This window comes from Parasteatoda tepidariorum, chromosome 2 (genome assembly GCF_982258835.1).
Source record: "Parasteatoda tepidariorum strain Cologne lab strain chromosome 2, Ptep-v5.0, whole genome shotgun sequence".
Lineage (NCBI taxonomy): Eukaryota > Metazoa > Arthropoda > Arachnida > Araneae > Theridiidae > Parasteatoda > Parasteatoda tepidariorum.
The window spans coordinates 116,160,010-116,184,859 of NC_141756.1; the positions used below are offsets into that span (position 1 = coordinate 116,160,010).

The 24,850-nt window shown below is 32.1% G+C and overlaps 1 protein-coding gene across 5 annotated transcripts in view; it reads left to right on the top strand.

Annotated features, from left to right (window-relative positions):
• LOC107455742 (protein hunchback-like) overlaps positions 1 to 23,981 on the top strand; it is a 71,703-nt gene extending 47,722 nt beyond the window's left edge. For 3 of the 5 annotated variants that reach the window (XM_087155045.1, XM_087155068.1, XM_087155056.1), the window contains exon 2: positions 20,577 to 23,853. In XM_087155045.1, coding sequence (XP_087011171.1) covers positions 20,685 to 23,429 — 2,745 coding nt within the window. In that variant the 5' untranslated portion in view covers positions 20,577 to 20,684 and the 3' untranslated portion in view covers positions 23,430 to 23,853. 5 annotated transcript variants of the gene reach the window in all.
• The last annotated feature ends 869 nt before the right edge of the window (positions 23,982 to 24,850 follow it).

Below are 24,850 nucleotides of genomic sequence, written 5' to 3' on the forward strand. Positions count from 1 at the left end.
ATCATATTTTCAGAAATGCTTTCGTGACATAATTTTTAATTTTTTTAATCGTTTAAAATTTTGAATTTTTGAAAAAGTGATCGCATGTTTTGAATCTCTATTGTTAAAGGTGCAGCAAGTAGCCAGTAGCAACATTTCTTAACTTTACCCTAAGAGTCCTTATGACTCAAAGATTCTTGAAACTTTGAGTAGAAGGGTATTTTTTTTTTTTTTAATAAATTTTGAGTTTGAATGCAAGGTAATATTCTCCATTTTCGTTTTTATTCAATGAATATGAAATTAAATGTTATCTGAATTTGAAAATTTTTGCAAATACTCTGTTACTACTTTTAATATCGTCGACAGATGAACAAGATAATATGAAAACTGTAATGTCAGTTTTATACACACGGTACTTTTTTGTACTCCTCCGTGTAGTTGCCATAGAAACTTTGAGTAGATTTTTATTGTCAAGCAAGAAAACTGTCAATATCAGCAGTGTCATCTCAATTCATGCAAAGATTACTTAATTTTTTTTTCTTCCTTTCAATAACAGAAGTTTCAAAAAATTTTATGATTTCTTTCCTAAATTGGAGGTGAAGTTCGTCCAAAACGATATTAATTTCAGTTTTCCAGGTTTTTAGTCTATTAATAAGTCTTGAAATTATGCTTTGCTATTGGAAGAAAAAGTAGAAATGATAACGTCAAAACCAGTTTGATTGCACGATGTCACTTGCAAGTATTTTCTTCAAGTTTTGTTGCTTTTAGTTCTACCTTACTCAGTAGAGATTCCTCTTTTTGATCACTCTCTCTCTTTTTTTTATGATTCAACTTGAGTGGAAACCTTATTTTATAATTTAGATTTAGTAATTACGGGAGGGGAAGAAGTCTCCACATTCGCAAAGTTAACTTGTGGAGGAAAAAACGATGCACGTGACCAATGTGGCACAATTTTTCGAGTTATCTCTAACACTAATAATATTGTCTGCAAGATACTTTTAATTATGACAAACATATATATATATATTACATATTTAAAATAACAAAAACGTTGTGTTTACAAAAAAAAAAGAAACTATAATTTTTTTCAAAATTGAATTGTAATAATTTTTTATTCTAATAATAAGGGTGATATTCTCGTCTTCTGTTTGTGGGGGGGGGGGGAGAGACACACATTATTTCCTTCTTCACATTTGGTTGATAATCATCAGAACGAAAAAATCTAATTAAAAATCATGAAATCGGCAATAGTATTTGCCGAAAAAAAGAAGAAAAAAAACCCCGATAAAATCACGAGAATCGGACTTCTCAAATGCGTGGTTTCGTTTCGAGATTAGGTTGTTTTAAATTTTAAAATTATTATTATAATTTCCAAATTGTTTGAAATATATCGCGGTACAGTCAACCCCGCTTAAAGGAATACCATCGGTTCCAGCCAAATCTATGCTATTAAGCGGGTAATTCAATTAAAAGGGGAGTGCTATATTCAATCTTAAATTCTGAATTTTTGTGAAATTTTGCTTTTTAATGGTATTTAATGCGTAGTATAGCGTTTTGATCAAATAAACTCAGTTTTATGATCAATAAATAATTATAATTAAAACTTTCTACCTTAGTATCATAAAAAAATATCATTTAAAGTTACATAAAAATTAATCAATGTTAGTGAATCATGTTGGAACTAAAATATTATTTGATCCTATCCGAAAAAGTCTTGACCTAAAAACAAATCACTCTATCCCTTTTTCACATACTAAATGATGTGCGAGTGAAGTAAGTCAAACAGGGGTAAAACACCCTTTGTTTACTCCAATGTATAACTGGCAGCAAGACTTGATTAATTTTTCAACTTCATCCCAAACACCTACTAATGAATGAGAAGTCCCTATTGAAATTACCATCTTTTATCTTTATCTTAAAAAGGAAAATTGTATTTTAGCTGGTGAAACATTTCTCAAAAATAAATATTTTTTTTTTTCATTTCAGTACCACTTCTTCATGCAATTAAGCGGGGGCAAAAAACAACAAATAATCGTTTAAACGGGGAAATTTGACATTAGTTTAATATAAAATGATTTGGTTTCATTAAATTTTATTCGTATAAGCGGGTTATTCGATTATCCGAGGGGCGATTAAGTGGGGATAAGCGGGTTATTCGATTATCCGAGGGGCGATTAAGTGGGGACGACTGTATTTAAAATCCAGGTGAAAATCAATATCAATAACTGCCGAAACATTGCATCGATTGACGACGCTATAGGCGTGAATTGAGTGTGCCAAAAAGTGATTCTAAATGCACGATTCAAATATTATGGCACATTTCTGTAGAAAAGAAAAGTAATTTTAAGTCGAATGAATTATAAACTCGTTTTTTTTTGTTTTACAGGTTTGAAAAAAAGTTTTTAGGCAGAATCATTTTAATTATTTATTAATGCATTTATATTTTTTTTAAAATTAAACTTCAGATATATATATACATAAATTAACATTCTTGCTCTTGTTATTATATACATGGGAACGGAATTTCTATGATCTTAATTTGAATTTTTTTAAACTTGTCTACATTATATAAAAAATCAAAATGCTTAACTCAAATCTGAGTTTTTCTTAAAATTTATTTACTTATTTTTTAGTGTAGCTTTGGTGTAGCACTACTCTTTTCATCTTAACTATTCTTTTCTCATCCCTCAATTTTTTTTTTTTTTTTTTTTTTTTTTTTTTTGGTGCTGTCTTACCAGTTAAGACGAATAAAATCCGATTGGCAGAATACATTTCCCGGTTTGAGGAATTTTGCTAATCTGCAATGTCTGTCAATATATTTTGCATACATTAAAATTATCTATTGTAATTTTTTTGCCTTCGTGTCATTTCTACCTTACTTGTCACACAACAGAAATGGAATGAACAAAAGAAATATGAAATATCCTTGAAACATTGGAAATAATTCTTTAGATGAAACGTTCTAAATTCGATTTCCCCCAAGAGCGATTATTTGCTGACCACTACACCCGGTGACCTTCAAAAAATTTTCTTACCCCCGACCTTGACTCAAATGCAAGACGGAAAAGGATTTTTTTTTTTTTTTTTCAATCCCCATTTCACAAATCTTCACTCCCTCCCCGTGTCGAGTTCCTTCTCCAGAAACGTTCTATTTTCTTTCCCTATATGGGGGGTGAGGAGGTATTCTTGGAAAAAAAGCTACAAGATCAAGTGGACTGGGGCGTTTTCTCAGATTACGGGATTTCACCTACATTTTTTTCAGGAAGTAAGTAGTTACTTAAAAGATAATTGCTAACATAAGTGAAATCTCTACTTGGAAGATATGTGTGTCATCACATTACAAGTCTGATAACTGATTTTAATCTCTTAATCGGAAAGTATTTTCCGTTAATTTAGTCAACTAGTATACATTATCAACTGTTTCGAATGCTTTATAATAAAAAGCATAGAGATAATTTGTAGAATGGAATTAAATTGTCAACTAGTTTCGAATGCTTGATATTAAAAAGCATATACATAATTTGTAGAATTGTATTAATTGCCAACTGTTACGGATACTTTATATTAAAAAGCATAGAGATCATTTGCGGACTGCTATTAACTGATCAACTGTTTCGGATGCTTTATATTAAGAAGCATATACATAATCTGTGGTATGGTATCAATTATCAACTGTTTTCAATATTTTATAATAAAAAGCATAGAGATAATTTGTAGAATGGTATTAACTGTCAACTGTTTCGAATACTTTATACTAAGAAGCATATAATACTTTGTGGTATGGTATCAATTATCAACAGTTTGAAATACTTGATGTTAAAAAAGTATTGAGATAATTTGTAACATAGTATTAATTGTCAACTGTTTCGAGAATTTTATACAAAAAAAGTATAAAGAAAATTTTTAATATGGTATTATTTGTTACTTTTAATTTTCATAACGTTTTACAAGGAAAAGTAACATTAAATGCTCATATTTTGAAAAATTCAAACTAAAATTCCAGAAATCATGGCCTTATGGATGATCAGAAATTCTAAAAAACTGTGATCATTTTAAAAATATTTAATTGCAACCGGGCATTTTCAATTTAAATCTTCAGAAGTGTTTCTTTTGAAACTTGTAACTTGACGAGCACAAAATTTTAGCATAAAAAAAATGCTAATCTTTTAGATTTTTGAAAGCTACAGTTCCCCTTCAAATTCAACTTGTATTCCAAATTTAAAAAATTATCCTCGTAATACTTTTTTTTTCCGTTTTTTAAAAATTTAGGAAATAAAGAGATTTTAATGTCAACGTAGTCTTTTTTTTCCATTTTTTTTCCTTTTCTTCAAAAATATACAAATCACTCCCCTAAGAGCCGTGGGGGCTCAGGGGATAGAGCGGTCGCATTGCCATGAGGTGAACCGGGTCAAAGTCCCAGCGATAGCAGGTCGATACGAATTCCGCACCCCCTGCTCGCACCGACCACAATGCTGACATAAATAATCCTCAGTGGTAGACGGTTCATGGAATAGAGTCCCCTTGCAGCCAGACTAACCATGAGAGGTTTTCCTCTCCTTGTAAAGCAGATGAGGGTTAGTTCCATCAAGGAGTCTTCCAGGAAGGTTAATTTCGTCCAACACTTCGTCCAGGAGTTCAATTGTCTTCTGGATAATTACCCCAAAAAATTGAGTCGGCTGTTCAACGACGACTGTAAAAAAAAAAAAAAATTTAAAAATCACTCCCGCGATAAATACCTACTTAATATTTGCCCTAAAACAGATTCACACAGGAGCATACGCTTACCATTAATAGATTAAAAATAAAAACAATTCAGACAAAAAATATTATTTTTTTGAAGAAAAAATAATCTTTCTCAGAAAATAATATAAATTAACTCAATAGTTTAATTAATTATTTTCCTTTTTTTAAGCTTTATTACTTTTCACGTTCTTGATAGCCCCCTTCAATACTCCCCCCCAAACTTAGACACACACAAAAAATTTTTTTTGCCTTTCAAAAACTCAAGGACATAGGTGGTCCAAACTGTTGTCCAAATGGTTAAAAAAAAAAAGAAAGACCCTTTTCCATATTTCTGAGAAATAAGGAATGCTTGACCACATTGGTCATCCAAATCTTTTCGTTCAGCAGTAACCCCCCTCTATTGCTTTCATCCCTGGTCAGCTGCATGCTTCTTTTTTTTATACATAGTTTCTTTTTGCAGGTGGGCAAAATTACAGTTAAAAACCTTGACCGTCGTCTTTTTAATCTTTCGTGCTAGACATACTGCTGTGCTTTTAAGATTTATGACTTTCTCTAAAAATGTCCCCCCTTTTTTTCTTAAAAAAAAAAAAAAAGAGAGAGAGAGATAGAATAATAATGATAACTTCGTAAAAATATTTGGACATCATAGAAATTGATGATGAATATCTTTGATATGTAGGAAAGGATATCTAGGATACATAGTTAGTAATGTTTTTTTTTCTTAAATTATTATTTGTTTTTAATGTGTTTTTGTTTCAATAACTCTTTGTAACGAGGCTGTCTGACACTTGATGATTATTTTTTGGTTAAATATTTTTTTGTTAATTATGCATTAGCTTTAAATGCTTATTGTTATTTAATTATATCTTTATTAATTTATTGTTAAATTGTCTATTTTATTCATTATAATTCCTATATCACAATAGACGTTACATAACATACATTAATTACATACATACATAGCATTACATTATATTGTAGTACTTATTTAAAACTATTTCTAAATAATCTATTTTTTAATGTAAAATATTAAAATACAGGATTTAGAATAACGTTTCCAGCCAAAGATTTTTTTTTTCAATACTGTCTTTCGTATAGGATGGTTATTTTCAATACTATTTCGAGTTATGAGATTTTGTCTTTCCCCTATAAGTAATGGTTTCTAAAAATTCGGCTTTCTTTCTTTTTTTATTTTTATCAATTAATTAGTTAATTTTTTTTTCTTAAATTATCTTTCTGAATTCCCGGAATATATATATTTTTTACAGAATCATTGATTGCAATTTTAATTTATTGATCGGATAGGCAAGTACTGAAATTAAAGGAATGGTCTTCCACTTCCTGTGATAATTATAAAAATGGCGAAAAACGTCGATTTGAAGAAAAGTCCAATACTTGTGAATATAAAAAACGCTTGTAATCTAGTTATTTTTTTTTTTTTTTAATATTTTAAAAGTGACGCCAACACTGCATTGTTTGCGTTCATAAAAACATTAAGCTATTAAGAAGTATTCAATAATTTTATCTCGGTGAAAACATCTTTCCAATGGATTGATATTTAAAATAAGGTTGGTAAATATTTAAATATCCGTTTTATAGCTCAGCGAAATTATACAGTTAAAATATATAGCCTAACTTTGGATATAAAGTACTTAATGTGGAGCTTTTTCCTTCGTGGCAAAAGAGCTTCTAATAACACTTTTAGAACATATTTTGCTGGTTTACCTACTCATTTTAAATGTACATTCAGACCACTCTTTTTCCTTAAATTTTTTCCTTACGATTTAGGAATGAACGTCAACTGAATAACGTTTTGGTTTTGTGAGAACCTTTCTCTCAAATATTGCAGTGTGGGTGGGCAATACCCTCCACGAATGCTTCACAAAACATATATTTATAAAATTAGTGCCTTCTTGAAAGACACCCCCCCCCTCTTAACCCTTTTGCTTGGCTTGTTAATGGAGATAAATGACCAGTTGATGTATTATACCTCTTTTGACAGTTAGATTGGGCACTTCATTTTGAAGACCCTTCATTTCTAAACTGGAAGAGTGTAAATACTATTTAAGGTTTTTTTTTTTTTCCTCATAGTGGAAGAAGACAGATATGAGAAATAATTATTTATTTATTTTGATAAAAATAGAGCGTGTGTGGTTCGAGGAATATGCATTTTTTTTTTTATCGCAGTATAGTTTTTCTTATCTTTGTATGTTAGTAATTATTTTTTTTTTTTCTTCACAAGTTTCTGAGAAAATATGTTTTTCTGGCATTATCATCTTTTAAATACTAAATGATTTGATAAGATAAGGATAAGGGGTTACATAAAAACATTTATTTAGAGTGCCCCAAAATTCGTTTAAGAACATATTTTGCACTTTTTTTTGTTTTTTCATTGATTCACAAAGTCAACAGTTCGAGGTGTGTGTGGTTATGGGCTTGTTAGTAATAAGTTGAGATTAAGTATATGAAGTTTAAAATTTCTAAAATCCCCTCCACGAAAACAGCCCAACAGTTTTCAGACTGTCTTTCTAAGGCTCTGCCGTCACGTGATTTACGTTTCTTTTTGCGAATTCTGCGCTACTCTAGCAACTATTTTATTTTGGCTGAATATGGGTCCTCTACAGGGCCGATATTGAGCCTATATCGACTGAAAAATGAATATAAAATATCGGGTTAATCTGACAATTCGATATATGGCCTATATTGCTTGTAATCCAAGTTTTTTGCTGTCAGGGTATTTTCATAACTGCCGTGAGTTTGCAACAGTTATTGTTGGCTGTTATGTCTATATTTTTCCAGCGCCCTCTATGTTCAAAAACATTCTGAAAATGGTGTGAAACGTCAATGCGAAGATTAAGACAATGAAAAGCGTTTGTGATCTAACATTTTAATGTTTAAAAAAAGTTACTCTAACGATGCATTATCCGCTTTCATAAAAATTTACAAAAATTTAGAATCATTTATTAATTTTGATCAGATTAATCTAGCAGGAAAATTTTCCCTTGATTGGTAGTTTTTAAAAAAAAGAAGTTCACTGGTTTTTTTAAATTACTTAAATCATTTTACCGTTCTTAAGCACAGACAGTTCTTTACAGCAAAATGGTATGTATAAAAATATATATTTACTTCAAGTGTTTAATGCATTTAAACTTTAATTTTCTTAAGCGCTGTTGAATTGCACCATCTAACTCTTTATTCTGATCTTCAAAACGGGAAATTACATGACTGGGAAATGACTTATGAAGAAATTAAATAATTTTTCTGACTATCTTCTTGTAAGGATTTTTTTTTCTTTCGATGACGATATTCGAACGGCGCAAAATTGTGTTTTTACCTCTATTGCTCATTGAACTGCCTGTGATTAAAGAGAAAGGTTTTTTGTTTTATAAATTCGCAGAATTTAACAAAAACTTAAACATGAAGAAAATAATAATTCATAAATAAAATAGGCTGAAAAAGTATGTTTTTTTTTTCTTCCCTCCTTGTATTTATCCTTTAATTAGGATTTAGATAATCATCATTTTGTTGTGTGCTCTCGAAACTACGTTAAGGCAATCGATGTTTTTGTGAGTGTAGCAATCGAACTCTATTGGGGCGAGTACGGAAATAAAAATGTTGGAATGAGGGAGGGAAAAAACACATTTTTGTGGTTTTGTGGCCAAATAATTGCGGCTCCCAGAAGCGGAGAAAAGGTTTTTGGGAGTAAGTGGATGGCGCTGGTGTTTTATTAATCGTGCCTGACTAATCACAGAGTTAGTCTGCCGTCACGATCTGAGAAAAGTGCCGTCGCTGGCCCACTATAAAAACCCCCCGGATTGTCTTTTACACCCAGCCTTCTCCTTTACGATCCTTCCTCGAATCACATTTTATAAGGACTCCCCAAACAACAAGAAATTCTATTGTTTCTGATTCTCTCTTTTCTGCTGTTAAAACATTCATTCAATTCTCTTTTGATTGAATTTGCATGCAAGAGAGGGACTTTTAAAAATAAGCAATGAAATCAGGAAGATTGGAGCCCCCTCCCGGGAAAACAATTTATTTATCTTTCAGTTTTTCAATCTATTAAGTTTTGTGGATTTTTAATGGAGGCCAGCCACAGGGTGACTAAAACAACAAATGGCGATTAAAAATTTGTGGTTCTAATCCCAGCGATGGCTTGTCTATGCGAATTCCGCACCCGGCTTGCACCGATCACAGTGCTGACGTAAAATATCTTCAGTGGTAGACGGATCATGGGTTACAGACCCTTGCCGTCGGGCTAACCCTGGGAAGTTTTCGGTGTTTTCCTCTCCATGTAACGCAAATTCGGGTTAGTCCCATCAAAAAGTCCACCACGAAGGCAAATGTCCCTCAATACTTGATCCAGAAGTTACCTTGTCTTCTGGATTAGGTTCAAAATGATAAGGCTGCGGAGTTGAACATGGGTTTTCGCACACCCGAAAAATTGGGTCAGCTGTTCAACGGCGGATATAAAATAAAATAAATGTGCAATTATTACGAATATTTTCTAATATTCTAAAAAAAAATTTTTTTTTTCTTTTCTGCGTCCTTAAAATGTTTCTACATTTTGGAAATGGAAATGAGCCTTTTAGTGCTTTGCCAGAAATGCTTTCAAAGAATTGCCCTTCATTAATAACAATTTTTATACTTTTAATTATCTAAAATTTTCACATCGATTTTTTAAAAAGTTTTTGCTGTTAAAAATGCTACAATCGACAAAGGCTAGTAGCAAAATTTCCAGATTTTTGCCCCACAACCGTTGTATGAAAATATAGAGCGCGTCCAACCATTATACCGTTTTAAATTTGCCACAACTTAATTGCGGTGCTATGTAGCTCCAAATCACCGTGCTTCTAAAACTTGGAAACACGAATACTATTTTTTAACTCGAACAAAAACGTGGTTTAATTTTGCATCCCATTTAGATTATGATTCCATGTGGAGTCTTACCAAATCCTGAAAGAAAAATTGCAAAAGGGACACTTTTGAAATTCCTACTATTTTAGGAGCACATATATAGATATAATATAATTACATTACACTGAGAAAAAGAGAATGGACACAAGTATCAGAATATGATAAAATTTAACGTGCTTCTAAGTTAATGGGAACAATAAAAAGCTCAGTAATTTTTACCAGAAGCGATTTGGTAATTATTTTGGTAAAATTATCAATTAAATATGGTTTTATAATATGTGGTAAAATGTGGTGTACTTTAGAGCATGGTATAAAACCATTCATTCGATTACATTTACTTTTCAGTTTTGTATCTTTTACTAAACGTGTGATAATAAGGACTATACATTTCGAAAAATAGAATTTCCAGTAAAACGTTACATAAGAATGGAAAAGTTACCAAATGAATGGTTTTATAACCGTATTATTTTTTTTTATATACCAGAATTATGGTTTTCTTTACCAGATGTCATGATTACCCTACAGTTCGGTAATTTTATCAATTTTGTGTATTTTTCGTGAAGAAATACACGGCAGTCCAAATAAGGCTCACCAATAACTTATACATTGATCCCACGTTACGTGATTGAATAGGTTGACTAAACATAACAAATGGTGATTAGAAAATTGCCTGGAAGTTGCCATTTTTTTTTGTTTAAAAAAATACTTGTTTAATTATCATAGTTTTAGTGACTGTTTCTTACATAGGTTTACCTACTTTCCAGTAAACATGAAAACAAAAAAAAATCGCATGTTAACCTTGTTTCTTCTTGTAATTAAAAACGAAAATAAAAAGAGAAAATTAATTTGATAGTTTTAATTTTGTATGAATAATTGAACTTACTATTTAGTTCTTCACTCTACCGCAATGGATGAAACGGAGGATTTTTCTCTAAGGAGAAAAAGAAGGGGAAAAAAAAGAATCTTTCGTTTAGCACTTCTTTGTTCTCCTTTAGTTTCAAATAAATTTTTGAGCGAGGGAAAAAGACTCGTTAAAAAGCTGTTGAGTTGACCCATAAAAGTTCCCTTGCTTCTACGTGATGAAAGAAAAGATCTCTCTTATGTGGTCAGTAAGCTTGTTTTTCCATCTTTGTTTATTCAGAAGAGAGAATTCACTACGAGAACGTGAAGAAAGCTCTAAATCCATTCATAGTTTCAAAACAAGAGATTCTTTTAAAATCTAATATATATATAATTCTCTTACGTGGCTCCCAAATTTTGGCTGTATTTCTTTTTCGCCGGTGGCAACGTTTGCTTTGTTTTGTTTACGTTACTATTTCTCTTACACGGCAAATCGACCCATGATTGCCGCTAAAAATGTCGCATGCCAAATCTAGCTGAGGTGGCTCAACATATAGCGCTTTTAAAAACTGAAACGGAAATAGCCAGAGAGCATCAGCTGCGGCAATGTCATACTATTAAGCTAGGCAGAAGTGAGTCGATAGATCTCTATTTTAGTATTTTGTCGAAAGCGCTTTTTTTTCACGAATTTATATATTGCGAATTTATTTGACGATTTTTGATTTATATCACGAATTATACTATAGCACGAATTATACTATAGCACATTTCTAATGGGTTTAACGAATTACGTGTCATTTATTTGAATTCAAATTTATTTTAATGACTTAGTATTTACTAAAAAGATGTAATTTTTTTTTAAAAAGAAGTTTTTGTATGGATTTGAATGACTGTTTTGAATTCTTAGAATTTTGTTCATTTGCAATGTACCTAAGTTAGTAGCGAGCGAAGCAAACCATATAAGATTGCGTAGCAATTTTCGGGGGTTGGCGAGCGTTAGCGTAAGCAAAATCTTAATTATCAAATCATATCTATACAGCTTTGTTGTTTACGTTCGTGTATCCATTGATTAACACTGTAATGCAATACGTTAAAAATGAATACAAATAGCAAGTGTATAAAAAATATTTATAAAAAATATTTATAAAAACCCATTACATGCATGTTTAAATATAAAAGTATTGCCTATAAACTGGTGCAATTATTAAAACACTACAGTGTGTCTTATAATTGTATCTAATTCATTACAATATAATAATATAGTACCCGATATTATAAATATTCTAAATTTATGTAATATAATACATTTGAGGCAAAGCTGAAATTGTTAACTATATATTCCATCTCAGCATAAGGAATTATCTAGGCTTATAATGGACAAGTAAATTAAAAATTATTTAACTTTTTTAAAATCATCTGCTTGGCATGATTTTCCATCTCGATGAAAACTATCAACATCAACTAAATTTTTACTCATTTCTTATGAGCCCAGATAATACAACTTTGGAGTCACTCTAATAATTGTTCTAGAAAGCGTCGTCACTCGAATGCTCACCCCCGCCTCGTCCTATGCTATCTATGTTTTTCCAGAATGGACAAGAAGGTGAGGACTTGTTTTCGGAAACAAAATATAATTCCGAAGAAGAAAAAAAAAACATCGCTAGTACTCAAAATAGAGGTCGCGTTACTTGTAAAAATACTTGAAAAAGCAGTAATAACAATAAAACAGTGCAAGCGGGAGAGGGAAAAAAAATAAAAACAGGAAAGGCACGTGACATGAAGCGTGCACCGGAAGCCAAAAAGGTAGATTTTTTTTCCTTCCTTTTGCCCCCTTCCTAATTGCCACACATGAGGTATAGAAAACGACAAGTGCTGTTTCCAGACTATATAAGTAATGGGCTCATGAGTTCACGCCAATCTAGATAGCATACTTCTTTGTCAAAAGAATTTTTTGTTTTAACATTTTGCGCGATCTAGTTTGTTTCTGAAATCAGCTACCCTATTCCTGGAAGGACTATACATCATTTTGAATTCAATTACTATATGCACTCTTACAATATTCCGCTGACACTTATTTTTAGTGCTTGTTGAGGTGGAATAATTTATGTTAAGGTGAAAAACTGATGATCGGATATCTGGCAAAAGTGTAGATTTTTTCGAATATGATTTAGCCATTAAATTAATCTAGTTTTGATAGTGATATTCTAATCCATGTCGTATCTAACTATACTCATATTTTCATTGTTTACAGAGGGAAAAAAAGAGACCCATAAAGTTTTTATTGGTAATTAAAAAAAAGAAAAGGTATTACTCGTAGAATTTATTTTATTATCTGGTCTTAAGAGTGATGTTCCCAACTTTGTGACGCAAAAGGTAAGCTTACCAGCTTCCTCAAAAAACTAAAATAAATAAATTAATAAATGGTTGCAAAATTTCTAAAAGAACATTTAAAGACTTACCTATTTACTTTTCCAATTAATTATGAAAAATATTAACGTATGCAATTTTTTTTTTAAATTTAGTCCTTTAATTTATCTAGTTATGGCGGTGGTATTCCAATCCTTGTGGCATCACGTGACACTAATTTTCATTGTTTGTAGAGGTGAAAAGATCCCCATGAAGTTTTTTATTCATAACAGAATTCATTGTTATTATTTTTTTTAAATTTTGTCACTTAATTGAATCTAGATTTGATGGTGTTATTTAGATCTTTGAGACATCTTAGAACACTTTAATTGTTTGTCGAAATCAAAATTACCAAAGAAATTCTAATTGGTTATCAAAAAGCTAAAAAACTTCGCGTCTAGTTTTATTTATTTATCACCCATCGGCAAAATGGGTTTTGTTTTGGGTTTTATGGCGTGCGCACTTTATTTGGACGTCATCACACTTTTCTACTGTCTTCAAGAGTAATAGTAAATAGTGCGCATGCGTTGTTATGGCAACAGCTGCTGTTAGATAAATTTTTTAGAATTCGGTTTTTCTTTTTATTTTCACCTACAGTCATTCTTAATGTATTTACATAATAATAATTTAAAGTATTTTTATATTCTTTTTATTATTAACTCATAATTACTGTCTTGGCGGTGATTTTAATATAAATATATGAATACTGAAGAAGAAAGGAAATCTTGAAACACGTATATCACCAGGATTTGAAAACCAATCCGACGACAAACATCAATGGAGACAGTTTTTGCAACCCATGATTTTGTGGCGTTTATCGGAGTCAAACCAGAAATGGATTTTGACCAATAGATAACCAGTGATCTTAATAAAGCGATTATTAAAGCGTAATAATTTTCTTTGTTTATTTCAGTCAGTTAATTAATCTGTCATTAATGGTGTTATTCAAATCTTTGTGGTAGTACTAAATTATGCAAATTTCCAAAAATTAATAGCTGCAAATGTAGTCTGGAAATTCTGGAACGGAGTTTTTACCTGGAAGTAACTGCAAATCACAGTTGTGTCTGAACACAAGTTTACCTTTGATTTTTGGCAGATGGCGATGAATTGTGGGGGTGGTATAGAGAGTCTCGTCCCTTGAAAGGGCGTGTAAACTATCGAATTTCGAACTGACATGATTTATTGGGTAATAAAACTTCCGAGATGTGCCGGGGAAGGGGGGAACATAATTATGGACTACAGCTGATAACTCTTGAATCTTCCTATACCAAACAATTTGGGGAAAAAAATAGTTTTAAAGTGTCCAAATTTTTGTTTACTTTCCAAACAGCTGTTTGGATTAAAAAACTTTCTTTTCAGTAATGGTGAAAAATAATGCAAACAATTTCGATAATCTTAGTTGAAGTTAGCGGGTACTCAATGATATTTTAGTGGTTAGAAATGTCACATTAAGAAATAAAAGAGGGACAGAAAATTATGTGCATAACAGATTAGAAACAGTTTTATTGGATGGTTTAGCAGGAAAAAATAAAAGTTTTATCAATAATTTTTATACGATAACTAATTCTATTGTGACTTCTTTTCAATCCCAAAATGTAGCGAGCGTTTGCCATGTCACCTTTTCCTAAGCTTTTCTGCTAACTATCATCATTATAAATGGAAATATAAATACCATATTGACAAGATTGTTATATCGTTCTAAATAAACCCATCAAAAATTTTGCATTCCCAAGAAAATGTTTGCATACATTTATCTGATTTACAAATATTGAATGCAAGCCAGTCGTAAAACAAACTTAAAAATTCGAATGGGTCGGCATCGTTTGATCGCTTCAACTTTTACAAAAAGAACTTTACCTTGTTTTTTTCCCACAAATTTCAAATACTATTTTCTTTATCATCAGTCTGTGGTCTTAAATGATTTCTGTAAAATTCTGTGGTTTCTCGGCTTTTAATGTCTTTGTCGGCTCACAGTTGTCAGACGATCTTTTTGCAAGGATTCTCAGACGATTTCCCTGCCTTGGATTTGAAGTGAAACAATTCGTTCAGGTTTCTCGGACGTCAAGGGGCTCTGTTTCGTTACGCAACGAGATTGTGCACGATAATGTACTGGGGGACACCTGTGATATATTGTTAGACCCTCATTCAATACCCTCCTGTTGATCTACGATTATCTTGCAGTCTAATCCTCTTCTTTTTCTTTTTTAGAAGCACATTGCTTGGAATTTTTTCCCCCTGCTTCTATTGATTATTCTTAACACTGGGTGCCACCTCTTTTGCTGTGGTTACCCAGAAATGCGTTCATGCTAACAAAAGAAATGGCGTAACAAATCATCTGTTGAATGTTTAAGTCATTCACTTTCTATGTCATGTGTTTTTTCTTCTCTCTTTTTTTTTTCTTTTCAGGATCTCCCTTAAATCATTGAGTAATCAATCTTTTCTATTTACTGCTCTACGGTGTAAGATGCTAGCTGTATTGCTTTTTGTGCAATTAGATATTTTAATTTAAAGAAAGAATTTTAAAATTATAATTTATACGGGGGTGACAATAATATGAAAACGTTCTATCTGTTACTTCAATAAGAACAGCTTCTCATCAAGCTGCATAAGTCTTATAAACTTGACTGCGTAAAAACTGCTTAGTACATTTTGAAAAGTCGCCATCTCTTAGAAATGGTATTATTATTAATCATGCAAATCAGTATGAAATAAAAGTGATATGAGGAAATTGAAACTTTGTGCCATTTCGAAAAACGCCAGAAGTGTTAAAAAAAACATATTCGTTTTAATAATGCCAGAAGTATTTTTAAAACGAATAATTATATTATTCGTTTATTATTGCATTTTTGTATTATTATTCGTTTTATATTATTATAGATTATAAAATGAATTATATCTATTAAGCAAAAAAACTTGTATTTAAGATTGATGATATGAATAATAATTTATTTTTTCATCTTATAACCGTCGTTGAACAGCCCATCCAATTTTGGGTTTAATAAACTCCGTAGCCTTGTAATTTTGATACCGGTCTACAAGACAAGGAATCTCCTGGATCAAGTCTCTGGAGAAATTTGCTTCCGTGGAGGACTTTTTTTAGGAACTAACCAGCATTTGCGTTACATGAAGAGGAAAACCAAGAAAATCTCTCATGGTTAGCCTGAATGCAAGGAGACTCTTGCCCCCCCCCCATGATCTTTTTACCACGGAGGATATTTTACGTAAGCACAGTGGTTGGTGCGAGCTGAGCCTGGTGAAGAATTCGTATCGTCCAGCCATCTCTGGGATTCGTACCCGGGCTACCTCATTGAAAGGCGAACGCTCTATGCCCTAAGAAGCCATTACGGCTGTATGAATGATATTCACTTCAAAACATATTTATTAATGTTAAATAAAAGGTCAATTTCAAAACCGATGTTATTTAAGTGAGTGCCTTTTAATTAATCCGCTGATTTTTGTCGTCACAAATTTTGTATATTATACAGATAACACAAATAATATATTCTGCAGCAGAAATCGAACATTAGAAAATAATTATAAAAGTATAGAATGTATGCATTTATAGAGTTTTTTGCTTAAAAAATTATTCTATGTCAGTTTTATTGTTTTTTTTAATAAGTCGAAAAGTGTGCCAAAATGAAAAACAACACTCATTTTTCCAATGGGTTAATTTTATAGTGGCAAGACTTTTCTGCTAAATCCTTGTTCTATATTTTGGATACAAACTATATCAACTTCTGAATGCAATTTACAGTCCTGTTGTCTACTATTATTTGAAAGGTTTTTTGTTCGAATTGAGTTAATAATAATTGCAGTTATTTTCCTTTAAATTATATTGCTTATTAATTTATTATTAACTATCTTTATTGTTCTATTTGCAGTCACTTGCATTTTAAATAGCATTATATTTATCAAATGCCGATAACACATTAATCATATTGCACTCGTTACAAAATGAATCAGCTAACTTTATAGTGGTATACCAAAACCTTTTGGGATATAAATTATACCAACCTTTGAATACAATTTATACATTGGCCGCTACTAATGACTACCCAGTATTGTTGGTGAGTTGGAAGGGTTTTCAAATTTAGAAGAAGGGGAGGTTGCCCACGTGGCAGCTGGCTATCGAAACTCTTCCAAGACAGATGGAGGCGGTCTACACCAGACAAATTAACCCTCAATGCAGGAGGAGCAAGGCAGGAAAATTTATGTCCATGCGGTTTTCAATCTTGATTGCTTTTCTCCGCAATCTGATTTACCACTTTTACCGTTAACCCACCCACCCCTAAATGCACCCATCAAAATCCTTTCAAAACAGCTGTGGTGATCGTCTACCACAACCCTCTCACGTTCTTTTTTTTCCTTCCCTCATTCAAATCTTTAATAATTTGATTTACTTTGGATGATAGGTGAAGTTGTGGGGAAATGAATTTAGAATTCTTTATTTTCACCTTTTAATGTTATCCCATTAACTGTCGAGTGAATACAAATCTATTGGGTCTCCTTTTTTTAAGAGAGGAAATTAATAAAAGAATAAAAATTATTTTATGTAATTATGTTGAATAATTTAAAATTATTTTTTGTTCTAACTCAAAAATTTAGTTCTAAATCAAAAGTTAAAAATCAAAAGTGAATAATTATTTATTTAAAAACATTTTCCTTACCCCTCTTTTCTCCAAGTTTATAATTAGATTTACTGTTATTTATTTTATTAGATTTATTATTATTATTTTTAGATTTATTTTAATTTCTCTGAGCAGCATTCTTTTTCTATCTAAAATATAATTATTGCGACTAGACTTTCTTGTCAGTTTTATGTTATTTCTTGTTAATGTCTTATTAATGTAGATTAACTTATAAGGGATCTTTTATTTTTAAAACAGAAAGGTTTTAACTAATTAACAACAAACAAAAACAAACAAAAAAAACATTTTAATTCAAAAAGAAAAGAGAAAAAGCAAATTTAAAATGACAAAATAGAATAAATTATTTCCTTCCCTGTACTTTGCTCAAATTTTGTATGCATATATAAATATACATATAAAATATATAATGGGATTCGAGTTCGTGCGGAATTAAGGAAATCACTTATTTGACATCAGAAAAATATTTCCGTTTCCGAGCATTTTATCGTATCTATGAAGTTTGTTATATTATTTTATACTGCTGCCATCTAGTTTCACTTTTATGAACTTTTTAAATTGAAAGTTAACTCTACTAAAGCTTGGAATTTTTTTTTTTTTTCATTTTTACTTCCTTAAATCAAGATTAATTCACAATTTTTTTTTTCAATTAATTTTTAATTATAATAAATGTAAGTTAGCAATGAAACTAGAATTTTCTGACTCTTATTAGGAAATTTTATTTGTAAAATAATTACAAATAAAATAGATTCAAAGAATAAATAAATTTAACGAATAAGATTTTTATAAAAAGCATGTGTTGAATAAAATAGTTAAATCATGGGCGTTGTTGGCAGAAAGGGATGGGGGTGGTATATGTCCCACCCAATATTTCAGGCAAATAAAGAAAATTTGCATGCATTGGTGATTGAAACTCGTAAAAAGTAAATTTTAAATATATATATATATTTCTGCAGATATTTAGCAAATAGAAAAGTAATTTATTTTAAGTGTGAACTTTAGAGAACTTGTGTAATTGTGTATTTTAATTTGGTTTCCCTCAAAAATTGGACGCCAGTGACGTCCACGAGGTAAATTCTCAAACTTTTTCATTCACTTCTTTATTCAGCTTACTTCGTTCGCTTGTAGATCACATTTTTGTGTTCTAGAATAGTTTCGTATACATATTAGCTGAAAATTATAAATTCCAGTGACTCAACATATTCTTAAATAAACTCATGAAATATTTGCTCGAGCCCAAAGCTTTTAAAACCAAAGGAAATGTTCTTAAAATTGAGATAATAAAAACAATGAGCAGCTTGTTTGCTGATATTCGCTTTTAAACTTTCATTTCTCTCCAACTTAGTTTGTTGTAGTTTTACAGAAAAGTTTTTTTTTTGTTCAGAAATTCGTTAACAAGTATGCTTAAGCGTTCATAGTTATAACTGCTCCCTCGTTGTTGCCAAATCGAAAAAGAAAAATTCGTCAATTTTAACGCATTACCGTTTGATACAATATAGCTTATTCCACTAATTTCTTTGCACCCTATTCCTAAAATATTTTAGTTTTACATTCGTTTATTAAATGAAATTTTTTCTCCCCTTAGTTTAAATTTATTTTCTTAATTTGTAAAGGATTCTCCAAAACCCATAGAATACCAAAAACTGCATCATTATTGATATGGAATGGAGTTGTAGTCAAGTAATATCGTCTTATTTTCAGATCATAATAATCCTTGTTTTATGTCTATCGAATTTTCCGTTAAAGTATGATTCACTTGATCCAGTCAAGCAAAAATGCAGTTGTCGTTAATTTTAAAGAGGGACGGGGGGGGGCTATAAAGGGGTGCATATGTGGTTTCTGATAAATTAGTGCAGCTGACGAAATGACGGCCTATTCACATTTCCCTTTCAGCCTGGAAAAGGATTGAATAAGTTTTTGCTCTATTGTTGATGCCCATTCGCTTACTTTTAAACGCGATGGGAATTATCAGTATTTCTACAAATTTATTCTGTAACACTTAGCTCGCGTTTTCCCCCTCACGTTTCTCTAATGTTCCCAAACGGTGTTCCGCGGAACCACAGGGCTTCCGCGGAAGAGTTAAAAGGGTTCCGAGAGTTAGGACTTTTATTTAACCATTTTTGAAATCATGTTATTATATTTAGATCCAATCAATAATCCATTAATTTTTGGTTACTTTTTCATCCCTCTTTACAAATCGAAATCAAATAGCTAAATTCGCTAATAACAAAAAGAAAAAAAAAAGAAAAAAACTACGTTAAATTTCGCTAAAATATTGGGTATCGGCTATCAGATATTAGGCACCATGGCGACTGGGATTTATTGATGTTTGTTTAATGAACCAAAACTCTTTCATTAAAAGGTACGGGAAAAACCTGTCGCCTCAAATTCTTGGGCGATTTAAGACTTTTTTTTAATCTATTTAAGGGAAATTCAATAATCATGGGCATGTATAATATATTATTTATAATGTATACTTATAATATATATTGCATTGCAATATGCAATATATAAATATATGCAATGCAATATATTATATTATTATAATATATTGTATTTATACTATATATTATAATCATGGGCCATTTAAGATTTTTTTTTAAACATATAAAGAATTGAGTTTAGTTAAACGTAGAACAAAGCTCAAATGCTGAACTATTTTTCTTCAAAATTTCAAATTGAATATGCTAAGGATTGTTTAGAATTAAACAGTGATGAAGTGATTTCTGCAATCATTTGTTTGCATTCTGATATTGTGAAGAAAAAAAAATACAACACTTGGAGTTTCATGGTTTACTCTGGGTTTGTCTGAACTCACTTTATACTGTATTATATCTATAATTGCTTTTATCTATAATTGCCGATTGAGACAAAATCCGCTATGAAGGATTTCTTCTGTATGTCATAACCCTTCAATATACCAACCCAAGTGCATAGATAATTACGCTTAAATTTTTATTTTATTTTTTATGATCCCTGTTTTTTTAATTTATTTTATTTTTCAATGTGAACAGAAATTATATTTTTGTATTTTTCTCATTGCAGGTTTGATGGATGAAAAGAACTTGTTCTTGTGAAAAGTAATTTGGATAATAAAGAGAGAGAAATCTGATGAATTCTATTGCGCGATAAACAACTTTACAGGCCTCATAAATGAGCGTCGAGTGTCAGACTCGTACATTCATCCAATCATCAAACAATCCGGCTGATTTAAGCTTCAATATGGCTCCCCTAGGAGACATGCAACAGGACATGCAGAAGCACTCAGAAAGTGTGATATACCATCCCCATTCAGCAAAGAATTGTCAAAGTACACCTGTATCGAGTCCCATGACTTCCATGGGATCGGGATCCTCCCCTCGATACACGGAAGATCCCATGAGTATGGAAGACAATCTCGATCCTGCACCGATTGATTTGTCTTCGGATGACAGCTGTTTATATTCAGAAGATGAAATGCAAAACATGTCATCGAATCCCTTGAACGAGTTGCAAAATTCTCTGGACAAAAACGGATTTTTAGGGCAAAGCCTGTCTGCGAGGCCCAATGGAACAAACGGCCGTGGGGATTCTGCCGAAGATTCTGATTCGATGAACAAAGGGGTCGAAACCCTTGAGTGTCACCTGTGTAATTTTCAAGCTGTTTCTCCCGAAGAATACAGTCATCACATCGATGGTCATTTTGACCACAAATGCCCGATTTGTGATTACACGTCACGAACTGAGGGACGCTTGAACAGGCATATTCAGGATTTCCATTCGGAAGTGCCTCCGGAAAGCTGGGCTGGAAAAAAGAAGCCCAACCAAGTCAGAGACGATAAACCCGAAAACTCGAGTTCATCCTCTCCTGCCTCGCAAAAAGCAAAAATAAACAGATGCAAACAATGCAACTTCAGCTGCGATAATAAACCCGAGTATTATAAGCATTTGCAGGAAGTTCACATGAAGAAAGATAAAATCTTGCAATGTCCCAATTGCTGCTTCGTTACAGAGTACAAACATCACTTCGAATATCATCTTCGTAACCACGTTGGATCGAAACCCTTCAGATGCGACAAATGCAATTATAGTTGTGTGAACAAATCGATGTTGAACAGCCACGAAAAATCTCATTCCAAGATTTATCCATATCGCTGTGCTAATTGCAAGTACGCGACTAAATACTGCCACAGTTTGAAGATGCACCTCCGAAAATACGGCCACAGTCAGGGACAGATTCTCAATCCAGATGGCACCCCGAACCATAATCCGATAATTGATGTGCATGGTAGAAGAAGGGGTCCCAAAGGAAAATCGGGCGGCAAAAGTAAACAAAAGTGTTTGACCTACAGCGATATTCCTTCTCCAAACATTTGCAATGCAAAAACCGAGATGTCCACGCAACCGTTTCTATATCCAACACCTCATTTCCCTCCCAAAACCTTTTCTTCCATGCTTATGGGACCCACTTCTTTGGACTTACAAATTCCTTCGTTTTCGGTGTGGCCGAGACCTTTCAAGTGTCACTACTGCGATTTCATGACAGAGTCCCTCGATCTTTACCAACAACATGCTGTAGCCCATGCCGTTAAAGAGAATTCTGATTTGATGCGCACCTGCAACATCAATCCGGACATATTTCATTTGCAAGCTCAGCATCTGACCTTTAATAACTATCCTCAAAATTCCATACACCATGTTGACGAAGTCTCTAGGTCAATGCATAAAAATGAAATTGAAAAAAAGATCGTGTGCAGCACTGCTTCGGAGAACGCTCGAAGTCATTCAATTCATAGCGAAAACGCAATAATATCCACTGGCAACAGCATTTATTCATCCTCCGCAGAGAATAAAATTCCACTTACAAATTCCGTTCCTCAGATTCCTGATTCCAAAACATATTCTCCGGTGAGCAAAAGCTCGGATGGAACAAAAAATATTTCAGATAATCACAAACCATCCTCGGATTATCCTGAGATCCTTCCTAGATATTCACCTCCTGCTCGTCATACTTCGCCGGTGCATTTTTCTACTTACAATGAAAATGGAAATAACCATACATCAAGCGACAAACAAAGCCTAACTTCACCCCAAGAAGCCCTTTCCATCTCAGAATGCTCACCCAAGTCGAGTTCCTTTAATTCTGACGAGAACGCTAGAAACTCGTTTGAGTGCCAAAATGAGGAGCATTCCCCATTGGATTTAAGTGGACCTAAAATCTCTGAGCCCATATCCCGAGGAGTCAAAATCGAGCATCACACTGCAAAGAGGAAACTTTCACCCAATGATGTCGCTTCTACAAATCAGGACAGCCAATCGAGGAACAGACGAAAAGGAAAAGCTTTTAAACTCGACCACTACATCCAGTGCGAAGATTCGCCCATCAAAACCGATCTGGATGCTGCATCCGATTTCAAATACTTCGTAGGCTCTGAAGACACTGCTAAAAGAGAAGCGAGTCAACTTTTAGACTCAACCGGAAATCGTCCCAAAGAAACTACGCCAGAGGAGACACCAAAGCAGTACATGCAGAATTTTAATCAACCACCGAAAACCACGGCCTCTTCGAAATCTTTTGAAAAAGAAAGACTAGTCTCCACTGCGTCTTCATTGTCCACTCAACGACCCCTCTCCCCCGAGTTCACCATCAATCACAACAACAATTTAGAATCCTCTAATGAATCTGATTCAAATATACAATCGGAAGTGCCAAAAGTGGAATCTGACGAGGCGAATTTCAAATCGACAAACGGCTATGCGTGTAAATACTGTGAAACGACATTCATGGATTGTGCCATGTACACCATGCATATGGGATACCATGGACTAGGTCACCCATACAGGTGCAACACGTGTGGCAGCGTTTGCCAAGACAAAGTTGAATTCTTTCTTCACCTCATTCGTGTTGCGCACACGTGAGCAAGACGAACCTTTCATTATAAAAACAATTACCTCTTGGCAGTGTCATCGGATATAAAGTTCCTTAAATTATTAACAAGCATATCCATGTTGTGATATCTACTTATATATATTAGATCTGCATTGGGAAGAGCGTGTATTTTTAGAACTATTTAAATGCTATAAACAAAACGAAAAAAAAAACTGTTACCCTGGCTGATCCCGAACTGATTCTGTTGTGATTGCAGTCAAGCAAAAAACTACTTTGTCGATTACAACACAAAAAAAAAGTGGGAACTGTTAAGCAAAGGCAATGCAGATCTTCCGATAGGAACTATTTTGTAGACACAGATCTTATTCTGTTGCTTTAAATGTTCGAAAAATCTTAATTGTTAAAACACTTTGGTTCATTTAAATTATTTTACAACTCGATACTGTTAAACACGGTGTTTGAATGCTAGTCATGTAGTCCTGTGTGGAAGCAATATTCATAGCAAATAGTGTGAAACAAAAACAAACAACAAAAAAAAAAAAATCAAAATTTAGGGGGTGATCCCCTATTGTGTTTTGGATTGATTTGCTATTTATATGTGATATATATATATATCTATATATATTTGAAATAAGTGTAAGATTTTTCTCTTCAAGTCGAAATTCATAACATTTTTGAAAAATACCTAAAATTGTTATTGGAGATTATTTTTTTCCTTTTCATTTGTGAAATCTTATGCATTCAAAACTTAGTGCAAAATATATTTCGCTAGTCATACTGTTTTGTTTAAAAATTCATCACCTGTCACAATCAAATACATGATAACATCTAGTTTTAATTTCATACTGAATTCATAGTTTTAATGGTAATTCTCCGTTACCATGTATTGTACCACTTTTTTTTCTTCGAATTAGATCAAGCGTCAGAACGGTTGCCAAATTGTGACGACAACTGACTAGCGAGAAACCAAAAAGAACGCATATGGAAGTTCAAAGAGCCACTTTCCCCATTCCATACAGTGACTTGCTCGGAATTGTGCTTATTGCAAAAATTTCACCCTTTCATAGTTTGTTTCGTTCTGATATTATTATTTTAGTTTTTACATACCCTTCATCATAACCTGATTATTGTCTAGGATTCTGAAATTCCACAAAATTTGGTAAAATACCATCACAATAATAGCTATTTTATTTTAAATCTGATCCTTAATTTAAATTTGAAAGAAAAAAATTCCTCAAAAATTTTAGGGAAAAGCATGGATATATATATATATATATATATATATATATATATATATATATATATATATATATATATATATATATATATATATATATATATATATATATATATATATATATATATATATATATATATATATATATGTTCTTCATATTAAGGCTTACTCAATATCATGTTAATTTCGAAATATATTTAGTATATTTGATCG